The sequence below is a fragment of the Mesoplodon densirostris genome, chromosome 4 (genome assembly GCF_025265405.1).
Source record: "Mesoplodon densirostris isolate mMesDen1 chromosome 4, mMesDen1 primary haplotype, whole genome shotgun sequence".
In the NCBI taxonomy this organism is placed as follows: domain Eukaryota; kingdom Metazoa; phylum Chordata; class Mammalia; order Artiodactyla; family Ziphiidae; genus Mesoplodon; species Mesoplodon densirostris.
This window is the reverse complement of record NC_082664.1, coordinates 180,753,502-180,776,038: the sequence shown is the minus strand read 5'-3', so window position 1 is coordinate 180,776,038 and position 22,537 is coordinate 180,753,502. Positions and strand designations below refer to the sequence as shown.

The following is a 22,537-nucleotide window of genomic DNA, read 5'->3' as shown; positions in this document are numbered from 1 at the left end:
TTTGTGCCTGGAGTGGCTAGGTCTTCCATGATGAAAGCAACCATAATTTACTTAAAAAAACAAAACGAAACACAATTCAGCGTCTGACACCTCACTGATGACTCAGAGTTCCTCCACAGGGCAGAATCCTTGTGCACAGAGAAGAGCTCAGGGCGTGGAGAGTTGAAGGGGGAGTGGATTCTATTCCGCCCCTGAGTGTCATGAGAGGTTGTGCCGGGCTTGCTGACGTCACAAAGAATAACTCTAAAAGACAGCACAGCACAGCAGGCGGTGGGCAGTGGTGTGTAAAGGAAGGGAAGGAGAGAGGGCGATTGTCGGGGAGGTCTCCTTAGAAAATAACGCTTTGGAGCTACAAAATGTGCTGCAGGAAACAGACTTGGGAATCAGTGGAGCGCAGCAATGCCCTAGTTTCCAGCCAGCGGACAAAGAACATCACTGGGTCGCATCTTGGTCGGCCGGCGGCAAAGGCTCTACGCATAGCCACCGTGCCGCCATCCGACAGGGGCGATGCTGAGGTCTGAGTAACAAGGGAGGGGGTTTATATATGACAATAGGAGAAACTCACAGTAAACCGCCCAAACAAGCCTGCAGTTTCCCACTGGTCTTGCTCATTGGCAGATTTTTGCACCTAGCGGGTCAGAAGTTTAAATGCTGACTACATTAAAAATTGAAGAATTGAAAAAAATGTTTTAGTACAAGCTATGTATCTGGATATCATAAATCAGAATATAATGATGGTTTTAATAGGCTTGATTATCAGTTAAATTTCTGCAGAAAAGAGAGACAGAGACAGAAGCATGCACAAGAGAGGTGCATTCCGTGGAGTTGTCAGCGTTTGACGTTCCTTGAATGTTGGAACGAATGCCCTTGGGGGGTAGATATTATTCCATCAAAAAGGCTAAGTACTGCAATGGTGCTTTCACAGGTCACTCACTGAATTTAGTTGGTTGGAAATGCATGGACTCAGTTAGCGGCTTGATAGGTTCTTTTCATGGGACAGAACGGACTGTATTGAATAAAACTGTGGGATTGAATGCTAATGATGCCAGGGGCAGGATAAACACAGCTTATGTCAAGGTGAACTTACCGATTTCTGCTTCTGCTTAGCTACAGCAGCATGGAAAAGAAACAAAGAATAACAAAGCATGCATGTTATTGGCTTTATCAAGGACGCAGACAGTCCACAGGACTAGAAATGTGACGTAGTGCAGTTGAGCACGTGGACAGACGCAAGCTTGGAAGTTCATGTTACCTTCTTAAAGAAGGGCATTCTTTTCTCTTTGGAGTGGGGTGACGTTACACTGTTTGCACTGGGTTTAGGGGAGCGGTGGTTTGCTGGAATATCATTGTCTTCTGCATCTAAGCCAGTAGCATCTATGTCTATAGCTATATACAGACAAACAATTCAAAAATCATCAGGTAGACAGGAGAGGAAAAATCGGTTATCAAAAAAATAAAACGAAAAGCAAACAAAACTAACCACAGTCAAAGATCTATCATGAGTGCTGAGCACAGTAAACAAAGTAAAATTTCAAGGTAAAGCACATGAAGAATGTAATCAAATCAAACAGAAAGATGCTCTCATCATATCTGCGTGCTTGGACACATCAGTTTCATGCTAAATCTCTCGAGTAAGATTTTTCAGAGAAACAAGTTTTTAATTTGTAGTTTTGTTTCAAATATAATATGATATTTTCCAAATCAACTGTCTATGAGTAACAGGACAGAACACCTTCACTCCTTCCCAGAGCTTAAACCAGCTTTCAGATAATCAGCAACTACATGGGAAACCTTTATCACATTGTGCCTCTGATTTCTTACGGCGCTTGGTTTTGTGTGAGAATAAGGGCAGTGTGAAAAGGTTCACCGAAATTACAACAGGCACTTGAGGGAAAGAGAGAATAGAAAATCCTAAACCCAGCAACACAAAGAAGTTATACACAAGGCAAATGATTCTGGAGGGACCAGGATGGACCAGATTAAAATGATTTCACAATGATGTGGGCACCCCGGAGGCAGGCCTGATTGAAGACTAATTAGAAACCACTGGATCCAATGATGTCCAAATGAAATGAATCTTATACAACGACCTAAGGCACCTCCCGATGATTTTATATAAACTCACTGGATTTACATGAGGGGCAGTGCAGAGGGCAGGCAGACCCGAGAGAATAGGCCACCGACCTCCTCATCTGGAGAATGAGGGCTTTAGATTTGTGGTTCCACATGTTTTCAACTTTATAACTCTCGGGCCCTGAAAACAGAGCCCTGGAGAATTAAGTCTCCAATGAAAAAAGATCCAGCATCTCACTGTGAGGTTTATACAGTGCATCCACGCGCGATCGCTAGAGAATTTCATCCTCGGTAGAATCAGAGCTGGAAGGTGTTTGAGAAAGTCAACCGCAACTCTCTTATTTTTCAAGATTGAAAAGAAATTCTCAGAGTTGAAGGGACTTGTTTTTGGTGAAAACTTGGAATCTAGCTCTTCTGCCTCTGTGATGTTGTATGACTCTCCGGCCGAGGTCCCGCCACAATCCCGGTGCCCTCATCCAATTCCCTAAGCTTCCCAAGTGGGCTCGTGTCCTCGGTGTCAGGGTTCAGGAAGATATTACAGAGCTGAGCTCACTAGAAAATTACTGTGTCCTTTAGGTGAGGTCAAGTAGAAGAAGACAGGAAGAAATCTACTCGCCCCAGGAGAGCATCGTATCACACATGTAGCTCTCTTAACAAAAACCACAGTACATTCAGACTTAAGGACCAAATTACTATTGTGAAAGCACGGACGGCTCAGTGTTGCAAAACCTTAGCTTCCATGCCCCGTGAAACATAAGCTGCCCTGGTGCTCGTGACGGCCGCCCCGAACCTTTCCAAATGACTGAAGAGCATCTGACAGGCATCACGTTATTTTTCAGGGTTGAAGTTATTACGGATATTAGATGATTCACTCAGACTTTCGAAAACTAGGCTCTCCTGTTGAATTGTTCCTCTTCATTTGATTAGGTCGAGACGCTGGGATGGAGCGAACACCTGACGTTGTTAGCACAGAGTCGCAAACGTCAGCTCTTGCTTGCATGAAGATGAGCTAAGGACGCTCTTTCTCCAGTGACAGTCATAACAGAATGAGTTAATTTCAGGTACATAGTTAGGCATACCTAGTAAATATGCCTTTCTCTTTGCCCCATCTATGCCTTTGCATAAGCTAAGAGGATCAGCCCGTGTTGTACAATGGAAACATTATGAAATGTGCCTAGTGGTTTGAACTGATGCTGACTTGTACACCACCCGATGATGCTTTCCCTTGAATCCCAGTTTAGGGAGCATGTTATTCATGTCTTCCTGGATAAGATGGAGAGGATCTGGCTCAGTGTTTCATTATTCCTATAGTATGCCTTAAGCCAAATCAAATAAGTTTCCCTTTTGGTGGTCAATTCCCATATGCTTCTATCTTTCTAGTCTTTTATGGGGCTTATAAAGGCCACATTCAAGGGACAGTCCCCTTGAGAGCCTCTCTGAAATTGAGGATACCTAATGGCCCGTCAGCATTGACAGGACCCTGGGATGGCAAAGTTCATGAACTGAATTTTAGGATTTGTCCATTGGGTTTTTTATTTAAAGGAAGAGTGGAAACGTGTAAAAAGTTGAGCTGTGCCATTGCCCAGATATCAGCTGCCCCCTCACATAGCCCGAGTCAGGTTTGAAATTTACCTGTATTTGGACACAAGGGCTCAAAATCCCAAATTGAGGACTTTGCCATTTACTAGTCCTGATTTTGGTTAACTGAAATCTAAAAGCATCTGGGTTTGTCCTGAGACACAGAATCCTAAAACATTTGGCTACCTTCAGAACACGTTAAAGAAATTTCCTGTGCATTAAGAAGCGCCTTCAACTCTTTTTATAGTTCTGTATATATTTATTAGACTCACATGGTTCTCCTTGCACTCAGAGATGTGAGATGTTCCCCTTCCTAATTTCATTCTTCCATTGCCATACCTTGGCAAACTTTAGTATTGGGAAAAATTGCTTCCTTTAAAAAATAGCTTCTTTTCTTCACTAGCATGCTTTAGTTTAAAAATTATTTATTTATTTATTTATTTGGGCAGAGACCCTTGGGAACATTTCTTGAACTCTAAATTTAAATGTAATCTTAGACAGTTGGGTCGAGTTGAGTGGCATGCTGGGGCAGCGGGTGCGGACACACATGTGTAGGTATGGGGTACGCGCTGTGCCACCAACTACCACCTCATTCCCCAGGGGTGAGGTGGAAATTTTTCCTTTTCCACATCCTGGAGAACCTCTAATTATATTTACTCTGGGCAAATGCTTCTGTTCTTTAGTCTCGCAATGAGTGCGGTGAATTGTAGGTAGGGCCTTGGGAAACAAAGATGACGATGATGATCAGAGGCCAATCCACATTTGATAGATTAGGTGGGTTTCCCTGCAGGCGGGGTGGAGGACTCTCTCTGTAGAATTTTCTGATGTCTTCAGTTAAGTAAGTTGTAGTATTGATATGAAAGTTATAGCAGGAGCCTGAGGACCTATTATACATTTTGCAGTTGGTTAATATTTCCTGTTCACTTAGTCACAGTGTTTTCCACTCTTGGGATTCAGAAAAGTGATTCCAAAGTCCTGTCTCTGTATAAAACTCAGGGAGTGAAGTTTACAATCTCTTTTTTTTCTTTACACTGTGGTTTTTAAATTTTTTTACCAAGTAAAAATGTCAACACTTCCACACTGTAAGGCAAAGATGATGAAGAGATTGTTTTCCGAAAACAAAAATTATCCATGTTTTAAAGAATATACTTTGTAGTTAACTTGTCTTTTTTTAAACTGAAGTATAGTTGGCTTACTATGTTGAGTTAATTTCTGCTGTACAGCAAAGTGATTCCGTTATACATATATACATACATATATATATATATATATTCTCTTTTATATTCTTTTCCACTATGGTTGATCTCAGGACATTGAATAAAAAATCATCTGTATTATACGAAACTCTTAACTGAACTTGATGTTTAGGAATGACTAACATCTGGCTACAAAAATGAAATGTTATTTTCCAAACACACTGACTTATTCTTCAGGATGCACATGCCAGGTCTCGTTATATGGCCGAAACGATGAGAAGGCTACATTTTGGTTAAAGGGAATGGAAAACCCCTCCCGGTTGACGGAAGTGGGGTTGACAGTCTGGGGCTGGAGCTGCTACTTTATCACAATGTGAACTGGCATTTTCCCATTTCTGGAGCCTCGTGACAGTCCTCAGGACTCTCCGGGACAGTTTTGAAGACACAGAGGAAGAGTCTAAGGTTTGTATCATAATCCCTGCAACTCCACCCATTTGAGAAGGAGCAGAGATAAGCCCCCTTTCGCCTGGGCATTCAGGGAATATCTACTCAGCAACCATCAAGAGAAGACATCAACCTCACATCATACCTAAAGGATTTCGATGCTTCATTTCAAACATACTATTTGACTTAATTTTGGGCAACTCAGAATTATTGCTAGTTGTAAGTACGTGGTTTTGGAAATCAGTATACCTTCTAAAACTATTTCTTATTGTGCTCAGATTTTGCTCACTCAACAGGTCCTCTAAGTTTTTACTAAGAAGCCCGGGATTGTCTCTAAAAGCTGCCAGCGTCCAGGAACAAGGCATGATCGTCAGTAACAAGGGGGATCCTGCTCTTAAGGCAGTCAGAGTGCAGCTACGTTGTTCCTTGACTTCTCCACAGATGCGTGCTTCTCTGTCTTTGACCTCTTCCCACTTCCAGCTTCCTAGAAATACACAAAAGCTCCACTGGCCAACCCTTATCATGTTACTCTGACTCTCAATTGCACCTCTTAGCAAACTAAGACTCTGATTGTGGGTTTTCATCCAATTCGACCAAGTCGTCTCCTATGTATATAGAACTCCAGGTTCAACACAGAATGGCAGAGTTGCCAGATTGAGCAAATACAAATCCAGTTAATGAATTTCAGCTAGACAGTGAAAAAATTTTCAAGTATGTCTTGTACAATATTGACTTATACTAAAAATATGAGTCATTGTTTATCTGAAATTCACACGTATGTTGGTGTCCTTCTTCAGCACTTTGGAAAGAAAACAGCACTCACTCTTCCTACAAGCGTGGCTGTAGGTGGATGGTCATCCATTTACTGCCCATGACACTGCCGGGGACCATGGTGGAGGGCAGGGCTAGAAAGTCCAATACGCTCATCACTTTGATCATCTAAGCAGTGAACACTGACACCGTTTCTTTTCTTTCAAAGCCAGAAAGAAAGCTGCCTCAACTGTTCCTGACTCCAGGTGGCCACACTCATTTCTGATCCCTTTGAACACCTCAAGGGTTAACCTAGTGATTCAGTCTATGGAAACTCACACAACTAGGTAAAGACGGAGGAGAGCATGAAATGCAGTATGTACTGTTCAGCACTTACTACCTACTTACCAGATGATGGAGGTGTAGATTTTCTGGAACTAGGTACTATGTCACCCAAACTGGATGATGAATTTCCTCCTGATTTACTGGAGTAAAGCAAAAATTTATATTACGACTGACACTTATTTCGGAGATTAAAACATTTGTACTGCTCAATAAACATGATTACTCATTATGTTTTTATTGAACTTTAAATCTGTCTTGCCTCCAAGGAGGCAAAGAGTAATTTCCCAGTGGAGACTCCTAGAGAGCTCAACATAGCCGTGTCAAGGTCTCTGTTGCAAATTCCAAGATTAATTTGAAAAGGCCCTGAGAGAATGGAAGAAAACTTGGGTACTTGCTGCAGTCCTCAAATTCTCTGCCAGGATCCCAGACAGATAAGAGAAAAGATTTCCTCTGCTTCTTATTTTCAAGACTCTTGGAAGCAGTGCACAAACCTGCAGGCTAACAGCCAAACTTCTTGTTTAATTCTTGTTGGGTTTCTGCTCCTTTGTCTTAGCTGGCTTCTTTTTTAGTGTACCAAGATGGAAAGTATTCAAGTTTTTACAAGCAACCTATTAAAAAATCCCCAACAACACAGCTATGCTGAAACCTGCCAACGTTTAAAAGACACACGAGGGAACACAAGAAAGTGTTCTATGATTTAACCCTCAGAGTGTATCTGGAACATTCCTCAAGCATGGCTAAACATGGAGGATTCAGCTTGGTTCATTTAGGAATCATCTGAACAGCGTATACTTCAGAACTACCAAATTCTACTGTTAATCCGAGACACATTTCAGTGTCTAGAAACTTTGGGGTTAATATTAGAACAGTGGCATTTATGTTTTTACCAGTGGCCAGCATGCTAAATAATATACCACACGGCCCCTTCACAGAGGTGGATAGAAAGGAACATTTTAAAAGAGTGACACGGAATTTCAGCAAGACAGTCTCATGGCCAAATGTTTATTGTCATAGCCAAGCCAGGGTCTAGTGGAAAGAATCCGCTACAGTGTCTATGCATCCAAGGGTGATATTTAATATTTTTAAAATATTTACATGTATTTACTATTTCATGAATATTAGTATGAAAATATAAGTTCCACTAAAATACCAGTGACAGGCTGAGTTTTATTGCTACCATTCTGGCATTTTAATGTGTAAAAAAGACAAACATCAAAAGCTTTAAGCAAAAACCAGGAGGCCTCTGTACCTTTTTAAGGTTCTTAAACGATATCCCAGCACATTTAATAAGGATACCAGATGATATGTAAAAGTAATAAAAAGTGGTATTTAGAGAAGCCATTTCTGGCAGTTATACAAGAATACCCATTACCAAGACCAACGCATTTTCTTCCACAAGTTTTTTTTTTTTTCTTTTTTTAAACTGCTAAGTCTAAGTCCAGTTCAAACTTGGGTTTGTTTTACATTCTCTTCGAATTTCCGTAACAGTCAAAGTATTATTTGAATTGTGTAAAATTGTGACAAACATTGCAAAGAGTTAAAATGTTCAGAATGCAAATTTGCCCTTCATATTTAATTCTATAAAAATGCTATGTTCTTGAGCTGTTCTCCAATTCTACTGCCTTTGATTTCTGCTGATTTTTTATAATTTACACATCTGAGTTTTATAATACTGCTGAATTCTAGTTATGCCCTCAAAAAAAGTGTATTTAAAATGTTTGGAAACAAATGTAAAAACCTCTGAAAACAAGAAGTATTTTCACCTACTTAGGCAAAAGCTTAGGTAAAGAGACAGGACAAAATAAAATCCAGAAAATCAAAGGAAAATGAATATGGTTATAGGAAAGGTAAACGAGTTCCTTAGAACAGGTATGAGGTGTTACACTACTCAAATACAGATAATTTATAGTTCTTTAAGGAAAAAATGCAACAGCAAAACAATACAGCTAATACAGTAAATAATAACAGATGGCAATAATAATAACGATTTGTTCTGTGCTTGCTTAGTCAGGCCCTGGTTGCACGATTTCACAGCACGTAGGCCTCTGAGGTCAAGCTACAGACAGATTGATTTTGTTTACATCCTGATTCTACCTTACTTGCTGTGCAACCTTGGTCAAGTCCCCTAAATTCTCTTAGCCTGTTTCCTCATCTGCAAAGAGGAGGCCCCAAAACCTACCATTCCTGTAGGTTCTTATAAAGCTGAGCTGATCGCTAACAGCTAGACCAGGGATCCCCAGCTGGGAGGCAAAGGAAACCCTGCCTTCTTAACAATTTGGCAAAAATGTCTCCCATCCTACTCCTTGAGAAGTAGTTTTCCTTTCTCAGTTTGTTTATGAAGAAGCAGAGAAAGATTTTATTAACTAGTATTAAGAAACCGTTATCAATACAGAGACTAGAAAAGGATACAATAAAGCCAATACAAGACTAGAAATCAAATAAATGGTATCAGATCTTCAACGTCCTACAAGAAAAATGCCCAAACTTTGTCTATCTACACGCATCTACTTTTATATGACTAAATGCATTCACAATCTGAGGGTCCCCAATAACCCAGGGATTAATAAAAGTCAAATATGGGCTAGAGGTCTTGAAAAAGGGAAGAATCCATCTGAACTAAAAGAGCCTGAGAGTTATAAAATACTAGTGAATGAAGATGGATGTTCCAAACCACAAAGCATCTTCTATTTGACTTGTTTGTGGGCGCTTGGAAAAATTCTTGCTAACACTGATATATGGTCATTGACAAAGGATTTTGCATCACTATGGAAAAAAATAAAATGTAAGCTTCAGAAAACAGAAGGCTAGCTATTCACATTAAAGAAAAGACTTGCCAGTAACACACCCTTTCACAGGGAAAAGCAAACCATGTTCTTGGACTTGCCTGCAGGGGGCTCAATTTAAAATTCACTCCATATTTGAGGAGCCCTTCTAATGATTCTAGTGAGGGGCAAACAGCCTCAAGAATCCTAGGAAAAAAATCGTTTGGCCCCAGCCTATTACATAACTCATCTAATTGCTATCTGCAATGACAATTTACTGAGTCTCCCTTTAAGTGTTGTGCAGTGGGCAGAACTGAAAATTGAGTTTCTTAAGTGAAAATGAAATTAAAAGACCCCGGGAGCTGCTCTTTGCTGAAATCTGAGCTGGTTATTTCTGAAATGTCTTCCGGCCATGCCAGGCAGCTGTGGACACTGGGATTAGTCACCAGGATTGCTCGATGCCAGGGTATGTTCAGCAAAAGATTAAACTTCAGAATTTCCTCCGCACTGAAGCCTGAATTTAATACTCTATGACCTTAGCTCTTTTCATTCACGATAATACTTAATTTGACTCTCTCCAGAAGGGGATGAAAATGAGAGTGTGGATGAAGTTTTTTAAATGCAGGATTTGTAATGCTGTCACCAGCCTGCTTTTTAACACACAATAGAGATTGTAGAATACAGCAACTGACAGTACACGAATGGTAGTACAGTCTGAACTCTGACACAAACACGTGATATTTTTCTCCTACCTGGAGTAGAATTTCCCTTGCTTGGCTCTCTGTTCATGCTGAAGCCTCATATTTTCTAGCTTGACTGGGCTTGGAATGAATCCGATTTCACAGCCTTCTTTAACCAATCGCCCTATCCACCAGTCATTGTTAAATTTCTAAACGGAAAATCAAAATTGTGAAAATCAGTGCACAGAAGTTAAACAAATCTTCACATCCTTTTTCTTTCCCTGGAGATAAGTATTATGGCAATTACAGTGAACTCAAATATCGCAAGTCAAGAAACCCTGTTCATGTGCTGAGTATGCTAAGAGCAAAGTGTTTTCCGGGAGCTCAACAATCTATCTCCCGCTTGACTCTGCCTTCACTTTCCTGGCCTTGAGACTTTCCTGAATGCCACTGCAGCTGGTGGCACCATGAGTAGGATAAACTCTTCTTGTTCAAAGATTAACAGGTCTTCCTGACAAGAGACTAGAAGGAACTAGGGAGAGTTACAGAGGTCTTCCTCTTATATAATCAGATTAATTAGAAGTATTAAGGGTGAGTGATAAATATTGACATCGACATGAACTATTTGATGTCAGAGCAAAATTTACCTTTGTGCAAACAGGTTTATAATGACCACAGTCCGGCGTTCACAAAGGACTTCTCCACTTATGTGGATGTTGGCAATTTCTCTCTTGTGCCTGGACTATCTATCCTAAATCTTTAGGATACAGTTTGATGTCCCTCGGCTGAACAGTATTTTTCAAGCCTGTTCTCGAACATTTCAAAGAAGAATATCCACTCTGTTTCTCTTTTCCTTCTTCTCTAAGCATCAGCCCTTGGGGATGAGAGCCTAGATTCATCTAACTTCCTGTTGTAAAGTGAGATTCTAGGCATGCCATCCTTCAGAAATTATTTTCTGTCTTCCCTTCCTGGCCAAATAGAAATAACAGCTCTTTTGAAAAGTTAAAGAAATGGCAGGCTCTACATTCTCTTGTCTCTTTTCATTGGCAGTTATCACCTCTTGCTCACAGCCTTTAGTGCCTGAGCAGTTAAACCGACATACGCCCCATCCTATATATGATACTTTGCCTCTGCTAATCCCAAACTCCCATACCTTCCCTCCCCTACTCCCTCTCCAAGAATATTACAAAGAATATATATATGTGTATAACGGAATCACTTTGCTGTATGGAAGAAATTAACACGACATTGTAAATCAACTATACTTCAATAAAATAAAATAAAAAATCCTTAGAACTGTAAAAAATTTTTTTACAAATGCTCCCTAGGAGAGGCCGTCCCCCAGATGGAAGTGCTCCAATTGTAAATTCCTGCAGGTTCAAGAAAACCTCATACTCGCACACCTAGAACATCATGTAAGGGGAATTTCTGGCCATTTCATACAGTGTTCTGCAAAACAGGCATTTGATAAATGTTGACTCAAAATAAACCTTAATTAAGAGTGAATTTTTCCAATTTACAGATTGAGTCATTGTTAACAAAAGGTGGAGGCTTTTGGCATGGTGGAAAAGGGATGTTCCTGATATCTGGTTCTTGCCTTGTTGGCTCTGATGGCACCCATTTCCCCTTCCCCTGCAGAAATTTACCACCAAAGAAGGAGAATGGGCAAAAGTGGCCTGAGTTTAGACCCTGCTAGCAGAGAGGAGAGATCATGAATTCTAGATACTATTATTAAACCCTCCCCAGATGGTTAAACTTGGGACATGAGGGGAAAATGACACATGGTCAAGGTTAAACCTTAACACAAAAAGTACAGGTTAAGTATAAAAAAAGGATCATTTACTCCAGTGGTTCTCAATTTCTGGGTCACAGAGCCCAGGGGAGCCTTGAGGTTATTCCAAGAGGCCTGTGACTTTTTTCTTCTTTAAAAAGGTTATATTTATATTAGAAAAGCTTGAGAGGCACTGATTTCATGTGTATGTTATCCAACCGCAGCTACACGCCATGCTATTTCACAGCAATGAGAAGTAAGAAATGATGCTTCAAGGTAAAAAAATCATGTGGATAGAAATTCCAATTATTCTCCTTACTTCCTTAACATGCAGAAAATCTTTTGCTTCGAATGAGATGGCCATGCCTGGCACCGGGACGTCGTCTTCATGGGCTGCACTGTAGCTGACATTTGTCCGGACTGCAAATGCAACGGGCTTTGTCTAAAATGGGAAAAGGAAGGGAGAAAAAAATGAAAAAAAGAAAAAATAGTGTTCCCTCTCTTTCCCCCTCAAAGTACAAACATACACTGAATAACTGTTGTCACTGTTGTTGCTTTTCCCAACTTTGGTTCTTTATCACAAAACAGCTTATTAGTATTTACAAACCTTCGAGCGCTCAGCTATACTGCCCATTTCCGAACTAGAAAAAGGCCACTGTGCTCTTTGAAAGCATTACAAGTAACGAAGGTGAAGATGGACTACTGAAATATGAGTTTACAACATAATAGCTTGTAGCAAATGGAAGTCAGGAAAAATACACAGGATTGAAGTGCCCAGTTCTTGTGTTTCAGTGAAAAAGACTTAGCCACTGCCATCTCCACCCCAAACATCTACTTTAATTAACAGTAAATGGCATAATTCCAAAAGGTACAATGTTCTGGATGAAGAAAGAACCACGGAATATATCTCATGACTACAAACACTATATTCATGGCTGCCGAGCATCATGGAAGCAATGACCTTTTATTCCATTATTTTTCCTCCTTGAGTTCACTCAGCCACTAAAGATGATAACATTCATTAAGCTATCCTTCATTATTTGATGCTTTGTAAATATACAGATACATATTTGTCCTCTATCTAGGCAACACCTGTTTAATCACAAGGTGAAAAAAGAGGCAAACTCAGAAACGGTGAAAAGAGGTATTGCTCTAACTGGCATTGTGTTTCTTTCTCATTGTGGGCATGTGGATTTCTTCTGAGCAGGTTCTTCCTATTCAAAGAGCTCTTCATCGGGACTCCTCATGAAGGACAAGAGGGAATTAGAACAGAAAGAACCCATCTTCACTTCCGAATCTTCAGAGTTAATCCATTCTAGCTGACTACTGTCTGGGTTGAGGACTGAGCTCATAAGAGCCATGGAGTTACTCAGATCCATCCACAATATGCAGAGTGAAAAAGGAGGACCAGGTCCTAGACATGGGCACAGTAGACAGGAAGTGGACTGAAGACATGAAATGCAATTCTTGGCATCCCTTACGCTTTTTTATTAAAAGTGTAAGAGGGGCTGCTCCTCATATGGAAATACAAAACTTAAAAAAATAGAAATAAAAGTTGCCTACAGTTCTACCACTGAAACACAATTCTTGATTGTGTGATAGTATTTCCATTTTTTCCTGAAATTAAAAAAAATTTTTGATTCCCATAGCTATAATCATAATATTTTACCCAATTCTCACCCAATTTTTACCCAGTTCTTAACATAGTTTTTCAGGTGATACACTTTTTAAATTTTTAAATTTTTTTTTTTTTTAGGGCATCATTCTCTATTTTAAACAAAAATAACTGAGGGCATATTTTGAAGAGAGGGAAGAGCCACTTATCACGCATCTGCTTTTAACAGATGATAGACTTTAAAAAATCTACCATTTAGAAAATTACCTCAACCATTCAACACTATTTTTTGACATCTGGGTTTAAAATTTTTTTCACTATGATAAATATTCTGCTTTGAAAAATCTCTGTATGAAAAGCCTCTTTCTATTTAGAATTCTTTCCTTGGGACACATTCCCAGAGGTAGCATGAGCAAGTCATGGGTTATCAAGACCTTTTAAAATTCTGTTCCAAACTACCATTCAGATGGGCTGTGCCATTTTAAACTGCAAGCAGCAGTATAGGTTGGTGTCTTTTTCCATAAGACGCAGTCTTAATCAGACTCAGTTTTACTACTAGAAATAGCATTTTCTTGAGTATATTGATCCATTATTCAAGAGAGTTTCTGATCCCCAAAATATAAATCCAAGATTTTTTTCTATGACATGATCTTTCATCTCTCTCAGGGACCTTTTAAAAAATTTTAAAAAGATACAGAGTTTAAGTGTAGCCTATATATATATATATATATATATTTTAAACCACTGGAAGACATAAAATTTAAATGTACAACTCTACAGAGGATCCCATGAAAATCTCTTGTCTTTTATCCAAAGACCAACTTTTCAGACACTAGAGTAGGAAGAGGGAACAGTGAGAAAAAAATAATAAAGGGGGTGGTAAAGGTTAGCCTATAATAAGCAGGGCCACAGATAATGATTTTATGTTAAGACTTCAATTCAGAATGTGGAATTCCCTTCTTGGCTCACCTCCTATGATCAACCATGCTTCCCTTAGACAAGGAGCTTCATACAGGAATCAGCTTTACAGAGCATACAGGTAGAAGAGAGGAAAGCAGAACCCCGTCCCTCAATGTCTTTACTTCAGGAACTATATTTCTAACTTAGAATGTAGAATAGACAGAGAGGAGGGAAGATAAGAAGGCTTATCAGCTTGAGAGAAAGAGGCAGGATGCTGACCAAAGGGGATCAATCGACGACGTCATTTTTGATTCACTGAACTCACTTCAGCTCCGTCTAGCTTAAGCAGCACATCTATGATATGGAAGATATTATCTACATCAATTCCACCGAGGAGACAATATGACCCCTTAATTCCACTGTCTTTCTTTTCAGTCGACCCCGTTCATATCCTGGGAACTTTATTCTCAGGCCAGTGCTCTAGCCGGAGTCTATTTTGCTCTCTCCTTCTACCTGGGTTCCTGGCTAACTTGTCTTGTAGCTGTGGAGGATCGGATACATGATGGAGAGGCACACAATTCTATCAGCCTTTGCTTCTCCCTCTCCTGTGCCAACGAAAAAGGGAACAGATTGGTTCTCTGCTGTTTCTGGTACCTCCCATCCAGTATACACTACGTAGCCTCAGGGTGGTTGGTAAGCCACCTACCTGTACTTGGTAGTCTACCTTTTGACACAATTAAACGTTCACTGCCACTTAGCTTGTAGACTAAAGTGCCAATAAATACCAACTTACAGAAGAGGAGCATCTCGTGATCCGGACAGTAATGCAAAAGTGCTTTAAAAACTCTAAGCCTGTGTCATTTCACCCTGGTGTCTGCAGTCTGTTTTCAAATAACATTTCAGAAGAAGGCAATGAGTGAGTGACACAGGTGTGTCATGGGACCACCAGGATGACCAAAGACATCCTCACTCTCCTCTTCCAGGTCCTTCTTTGTCTTGGACATGGCACGATTTATGATGAAATGATAAAAGCTGCTACTTGGGATGTCTGTGAAGTGCCATGCTGTGTATTATGCACAGATTTTTGCATTTAATTTAATCCCAGCAACAACCATTCCTCCCAGATGAGGAAACTGAGGTTCAGAAAAACTTCTCCAGGGCCACAAGCAGTGGAGGTGATATTCAAATCCGACTATCTCATCTGAAAGCCTGAGTTCTTTCTGCAGTCCTTGCCTGCTTTTCATTCAAAGGGGTACATGGATGGCCATTTTTGAGCATTTAGATGTCTGTGTGAAATTTGTGAATACTGGAAAGTAATAATTTACAAAATTCTACAAATTGGTACCAAAAAAAGTTAAAAATGTAGGCCTAAGTCTGCCTTGTAGCCTAATTTAGTCCATTTTTTTCAAATGTAAAACAGTCAACGAGCAGTGTCACATGTTAGAACTCCAGGAATTCATTATAAAGGTCATGTATTGCTGTATCTTTGCCCTTCAATGGGTTTGTGGTCCAGTAAATAATAACAATATCAAATCATGATTTTTATTTATTTAGGTGTGACTTTTCTTTTTTCACGTCTCTTTTTCATAATACATAAAGCTCTCTTTCATTCAAAGAGGACTGGGATAGTAAAATACACGTGGTTTCATAGTTTCTGAAAGTGCCACCAGGGATGCTGAATTGGGAGAATTAAAGCCCTCAGCTACTACAGTCCTAAAAAGGTAAGAAAAAGTCACTCCAAGTTCCTTACGGTGAAATGTTTCGTGGGCTAACATTAAGGGTTTTTAAGTAGCCTGAGAGTTATTTTGGGAACATTCCAAGTTGGCTTAGTCAGTTGATGACTCTTCGTTTATGGTTCTCAGGATGGACTTCGTTTGATGGCTGACTGAACTTACTTACAAATACAGCAGGAGGCTGCCAAGGATGCGAATCACCTGCTGTCCTCACCTCCCTCCTCCTTCCGACTCCAGCACCACTAGAGTCTGGCACAGCAATGTCCACTGGACCCTCCCAAACGTTCCTGATGTTTCTGCTCTGACTCAGGCCCTCTAGCCCCGATTCTGGCTCTCACCACGCTGCCACGTGCTCTTCTCTGCCTAGAGACGGACATCTGGGCTGGCCATAAACAGACGTGCAGGGGAGCCCATCTGGAACGTTCGGGGGGATGCTTGTGGACAGCTCTGGGGCCACATGACTTGCTAGTTCTCACAACCCAAAGAAGTTCCATCAGCACCACGGAGGCCCGGCCTACGGAAGCTCATAGGCTCCTGTCAGAGATACGTTTGAAGTTTATAGCAGGAACCAACTTTATTTTCTCACAATCTTCTAGAATCACTAGACCTAAGGCTGTCAGAAAACAATAATTGTAAGTAGGAGATAATTAACTTAAAAAATCTTTTTGGATCCAGCAATTCCACTCCTGGGCATATATCCAAAGGAAACTAAAACACTATGCTAAAGCAATATCTAGACCCCATGTTCACAGCAGCATCATTTACAATAGTCAAGACAGGGAAACACCCTAAGTGTTCACCAACAGATGAATGGATAAAGAAGATGTGAGATACACACACACACACACACACACACACATTATTCAGCCATGAGAAAGAAGGAAATCCTGCCATTTGCAAAAACATGGATGGACTTTGAGAGGAAAGTGAAAGAAGAGAAAGACAAACACTGTCTGATCTCACTTATATGTGGAATCTCAAAAGCGAAACAAAACAAAACCCCAAAATTTCTGGTCATGAAGTAAGATAAAACAAATGATCACAAATTCATGGCACTCTTGAGTTTTCTTCCTAAACAATGACTTAATGAGTTAACAGGGAAGCTAATCATCTTAATGGATACAACAAATGTTTACCTTTCATTTATTAAAAATGTGCTAATGAATGATGGAGTACTTACTGTTAAAAAGCAAAATGAAATTCACTCAAATAAGAATAAAAATAGAATTCTGATCATGATTAATAGCTACTTGAATTTTCATGCATCGATTTCTTCATTTCTTAATACAGATGCATTTTCTTATGCTGAATAGCAAAGTATGTTTTTCCATTTTCATTTGGAGGCCATTAATAGCTCATAGCATACAAGGAAAATCCATAATTTGTTTTAATGTCTACAATGGATTGTCTTAAATATTTCTTAAATATGAACTACTCCCAACTTATAGTATTTTCTTAAAGAGATTGAAAGAAAAATGTAAAGAATTTAAATGACCCAGGTTCCTATTATAAGAGACTACAGAAAAGAGAGCTTAAAAATCTAATGAGATTTTGATCCATTTTCTTGTACATAATAATTTCCTATATAACTTGCTATGCTTTTCTATGATTTTAAATGACTCATATGGGAGTATAGCCATTGAGTCTTACAATGGAAATACTAAGAGAAAGAGAGGGTGAGGTACTTTCAGGAATAAGATCAGAGCTAATATCTGCTTTATTTATTACATATTAATACTTGCCAATCATTGAACTTTTTGAAAATCTTTGCTTAATTTAGTATAAAGTATCAAGGGTAGTCTGAGAATTCTTTAATAGTAAACCAAAGAAAACCACAGTGATAAAAAGAATGTAACAACCAATTACATATCCTGCTAAATGAACACTGAATCAGACTGAATAAGCAAATAATCACAGATTTGTCATAAGATAAAATTTATATAGGCAGTTAACTGATTTGAGAAATTCAAATTTCTTGTCTAGAATGGATTCACTTAATGAATATTTATTAAGTACATGCTTACTATCTCAAGTTCTTATGCTCACATAGCTTAACTTATATTCTAGTAGAGGAGATATCATAAGTAAGATAATTGATAATTTCAAATAATGAATAAAGTAAAACAAAGTTTTGTGAGTAGAAAGGAACCACAGGTGAAGGATGGATTGGCAATGTGAAATGGGCTGTTTAGGGAAAGCCTCTTTTGAGTTCTCAATGATCTCTTCATCCATCCATTCATCCATCATTTATGTTTCAGGTACTGTTTTGGACAGTTAGGCTACATCAGTGACCAAAAGAAACTAAAATTCCCTGCCCTCTAAGAGCTTAATTCTAGACGGGAGAGACATATCATAAGTAATAGACATAATAAACAAAGTATATCACACGTTAGGAGGTGACAAATTCTGTGGAAAAAGAAAAAGAAAAACAAGGTAAGGAAAGGTAAGGAAAGCCGTAAGTCAGATGACAGGGCAGGGACAGTTTCACATGGGAGTGGAGGTAGTTTGCCTTGAGGAGGTGACATTTGGACAAAAGCATGAAGAGGTGAGGGAATGCAGGTGCCTGAACTCTGGGCAGAGGGAAGAGCCAGTGCAGAGGCCCCAACATGGGAGCAGGCCAGATGGGCTGGGAGAAGACAAGGAGGTCAGAATGGCTGAGTGGAGGGGACCAGAGAAAGGAACAAAAGATGAGGTCAGAGCTCTCAGGTGATGCCTGGCTTTGCAGGTCAGAGTCAAGACTTGTGGCTTTTGTTCTAAGTGAGATGAGACTCACTGGAGGGTTTCCAGCAGAGGAGTGACGTGGTCTGACATGTTCAAAGGGCTATGATGGCTGTTGAACTGAAAAGAGGCTTTGGGGACTTTGAAGTAGAAACAGGGGAATCAGCTGGAGATGCTTACAGTGACCCACGTGCAGAGATGATGGTGGTTAAATCAGGGTGACAGTAATGGAGATGGAAAAAATAAATGGTCCAATTCTGCATACATTTTCAAAGTAGAGTCAACCAAATTTGCTGATAGATTTGATAAGGGCATGAAAGAGAGTGAATGACGATGCCAAATGTTCTGGGTCTGAGTGATTAGAAGGATGATGTACCCATCAAGTGATGTGGCGGCGGGGGGGGGGGGGGGCTGGGCGGGAAGAGGGCTACAGTGCTCAGAAGGCAAAAATAAAAAATTTTACATTTCTTTTAAATTGAAGTATGGTTGACTTACAATATAGTAGTTTCAAGCGTACAACACAGTGGTCTAATATTTTTATAGATTACACAAAAATGTTACATGTTTTGAACACGTAAAGTTTGAGATCGTATGAAACATCCAAGTAGAATTTGGAAGAGGGCTCAAGGTCTGAAAGTTTGACAGAAAGATCTGGGCTAAAGCTATAAGATGTCATGGACTTTCCTGGCGGTTCAGTGGTTAAGACTGCACTGCACTTCCACTGCAGGGGGCATGGGTTCGATCCCTGGTCAGGCAACTAGGATCCCACATGCCACGTGGTGTGGCCAAAGAATAAAAAAATTGAAAAAGTATAAAGTAGTAAGTCTTAGGCATGTTGATGACGTTTAAAGGCATGAGTCTGGATGATACTGCTGAGGAGATCAACGCATGTGGTGGCACTCCAACTACAAAAGAGCCTCAGCTACAAAAGAGTGGAGAATGACTGCTAAGACCATGGTTTCCAGGAAGTGTCTCAAGGAGCAGGAAGTGGCCAGCTGTGTCAGATAATGCTAATGGGTCAAGTATGATGAGGGCTGACACCTGCCATGTGGATTTCACAACCTAGAGGTCGCTGTTGACAAGAGTCCGTTCAGCTGCTTGCTGGGGATGAAAGCCATATTGGAGTTAAAAGAGATTAAAAGGAGAGGAATTGGATACAGTTAAGTATAGACCATTCTTTTAAGGAATTGTGCTATAAAGGGAAGGAAGAAGTGTGACGGGTGGTAGGAGAAGTGAGTCAAGATTTTTTTCATTTAAAGTAGGAGATGGGGCTTCCCTGGTGGCGCAGTGGTTGAGAGTCCGCCTGCTGATGCAGGGGACACGGGTTCGTGCCCTGGTCCGGGAGGATCCCACATGCCGCGGAGCGGCTGGGCCTGTGAGCCATGGCCGCTGGGCCTGCGCGTCCGGAGCCTGCGCTCCGCAACGGGAGAGGCCACAACAGTGAGAGGCCCACATACCGCAAAAAAAATACATAAATAAATAAATAAATAAAAAATAAAGTAGGAGAAATAGGCTTCCCTGGTGGCACGGTGGTTAAGAATCCGCCTGCCAATGCAAGGGACACAGGTTCGATCCCTGGTCTGGGAAGATCCCACATGCCGCAGAGCAACTAAGCCTGTGAGCCACAACTACTGAGCCCGTGCGCCGCAACTACTGAAGCCCACGCACCTAGAGACCGTGCTCCGCAACCTAGAGACCGTGCTCCGCACACCATGAAGAGTAGCCCCCGCTCGCCACAACTAGAGAAAGCCCGTGCACAGCAATGAAGACCCAATGCAGCCAAAAATAAAATAAATAAAAATAAATTAATTTTAAAAAAAGGAGAAATAACAAAAATCGAAGCTGATAGGAATGAGTAGAGAGGGAAAAACCACGATGGCATATGAACCAGTGGATAGAACTGCTAGAGCAACGTTTCCACTTTGGCAGGGGAGACAGTGGGATCCAGTGTTTAAGCAGAGGACGTGGCCTTAGACGGAGGCAAGGAGGCAGCATGAAGCAGGGCAGATACCAGCTATGGAGGTGGTGGAACGTCCAGCTTCCCAGTGGGACAGGAAGGTGGGAGTAAAGACAGGGAAGAAGGTATTAGAGGCTGACAAGGGAGGAGAGAACTCAAGACAGGCATCCACGAGTGCGGAAGATTAAATGAACAAGGGAAGTGCGGTGGGATTGCTCGGCAGTATTACAGGCCCGCTTGAGAGTCAAGGTCATGGATTTAGAGTAAGTCAGCCATGCCATGTGGGAAAGTCAGGAGCATCATCACAGAGGTAACGGAGTTAAAGCCATCATCTTCGGCTTGAAAAGATCACGGCCTTCAAACTAACTTTTCCCATCTTGCTTTGATTCTTCCATGGCAATTTCACAGAAATGCCTTTTACACTATATATGTTGATACAAACAGAGTCTATATATTTGGGAGCATTTTAACCTACTTTCCTGATTGATCTCTCAACTAGGTTATAACCCTTTTTAGGTAAATGATTTATAGTCCTATTTATTTTTTATGTCAGCCTCCAAGACTTTACCACAGTGCTAGGTATACATTAATAACTGTTAAAGGACTCAATTAAGGGATTGATTCCTTTCTGTTAGAGGAATCAATTATCAGGAGCTTATCTAGGCAAAGTTCTGTTACCATGGCTCCAGGGCCCACAAAAATCGAATGGCTGAGTTATTACCGTAGTAAGGTTGATCTCATCAGGATTTTGTTTTATATGATTAATATGCATGTATGTAAGTGTAAGTGTACATATATATTTATGAAATTTAAAATAGCTCTGTTAATTTAGAACAAGCAAAGGAGCAAATATTTAAAACAAAATTTGATATAGTATCATCCTAAAGGCTACTGAAATGACTTACAATCTCCATATAAGTTAACTTTATGTGTGAAGCAAAAAGATAAGGCATATCTGCTCTTTTTTTTTTCTTTTTCAGTAGATGATTAAAAAGTAGATAAGCTCTTGCAAAAGTGTTTTGGGGAGTGAATAAAGGTAATTTAAAAAATATTATACCCACCTTAAAAAGCTGAATTGAAATACAACATTTATGAATGCTGAAATCAAGGTAGTACTCAAAGTTACAGAATCAACATGCAAGGTGAAGATGAGAATAATAATGACATGTAGATCTATCTATCTATGTAGAGAGAAACATAGCACCCTTCCAATTTGTTTATCAGAGAATTCTTCACTTGGGATCTGAGGTCTTCAACTAAGGTTTATAAAGGATTAATTACCAGCCACCAGGAAAAGCAAGCATCCATGGAAAAATTTATCAAAGGAGAAACCCTATACAAAGAAGAGAGACACTATCTGAGACTTTGGTGCAGCCTGCTATCATTTAGCGTTAGCAGAGCGTTTTCTTTTAGCAAGAACATACTGGCTTCATTTCCCCGGTGGAGCTGTCTCTCCCCAGAGCAGTGTCTTCAAAAGGCATTGCAACTCTTCCAGGCCACTAGGAAAGAAACCAATATGGCGAGAAAGTGCTTGATTTTATTTATTCTGGGTTATGAATATCTGTCTCCTTGCCTTAGAAGAAAGGTGAAGTCACTTTCAATCAAGTCAGCCTCTTAAGAAGAACAGAACTGTTTATACTTAATTTTACGTTGATTAGTCTTACCAAGCAGGATAACAGTAGTTCTCAGGTTATTTAGGAGCTAATGATATAATTCAGGGGCAAGCAATTTTTACTTTAGGTGTGTTGTAAAAACAAAACAAAACAAAACCCCAAAGTCCAGATGTGTCTTCTTCTTCAGTCGTTGTTATGGACTCAGTGTTTGATTAGAGAAGGTCATAGGGGTGTGGCCTTAATCCAACGGGATTGGTATCCTTAGAAGAGGAAGAGGAGACACCAGAGACATCTCTCAGGGCACACACAGAGGAAAGTCCATGTGAAGATGCAGGGAGAAGGCGGTCACCTACAAGCCAAGGAGAGAGGACTCACCAGAAATGGACCCTCACCAGAAAAAGA

At 40.3% G+C, this 22,537-nt stretch overlaps 1 protein-coding gene across 6 annotated transcripts in view; it reads right to left on the bottom strand.

The window, feature by feature from the left end:
- CACNB2 (calcium voltage-gated channel auxiliary subunit beta 2) overlaps positions 1 to 22,537 on the bottom strand; it is a 411,830-nt gene that overhangs the window by 32,889 nt on the left and 356,404 nt on the right. For 3 of the 6 annotated variants that reach the window (XM_060095498.1, XM_060095499.1, XM_060095501.1), the window contains 4 exons: positions 11,919 to 12,041; positions 9,901 to 10,037; positions 6,450 to 6,526; positions 1,253 to 1,386 (listed from right to left, as the gene is read on the bottom strand). In XM_060095498.1, the coding sequence (XP_059951481.1) occupies positions 1,253 to 1,386; positions 6,450 to 6,526; positions 9,901 to 10,037; positions 11,919 to 12,041 (471 nt within the window). Of the gene's footprint in view, positions 1 to 1,087; positions 1,108 to 1,252; positions 1,387 to 6,449; positions 6,527 to 9,900; positions 10,038 to 11,918; positions 12,042 to 22,537 lie in introns of all 6 variants that reach the window. The other 3 variants (XM_060095500.1, XM_060095502.1, XM_060095503.1) reach the window with 1 other exon arrangement.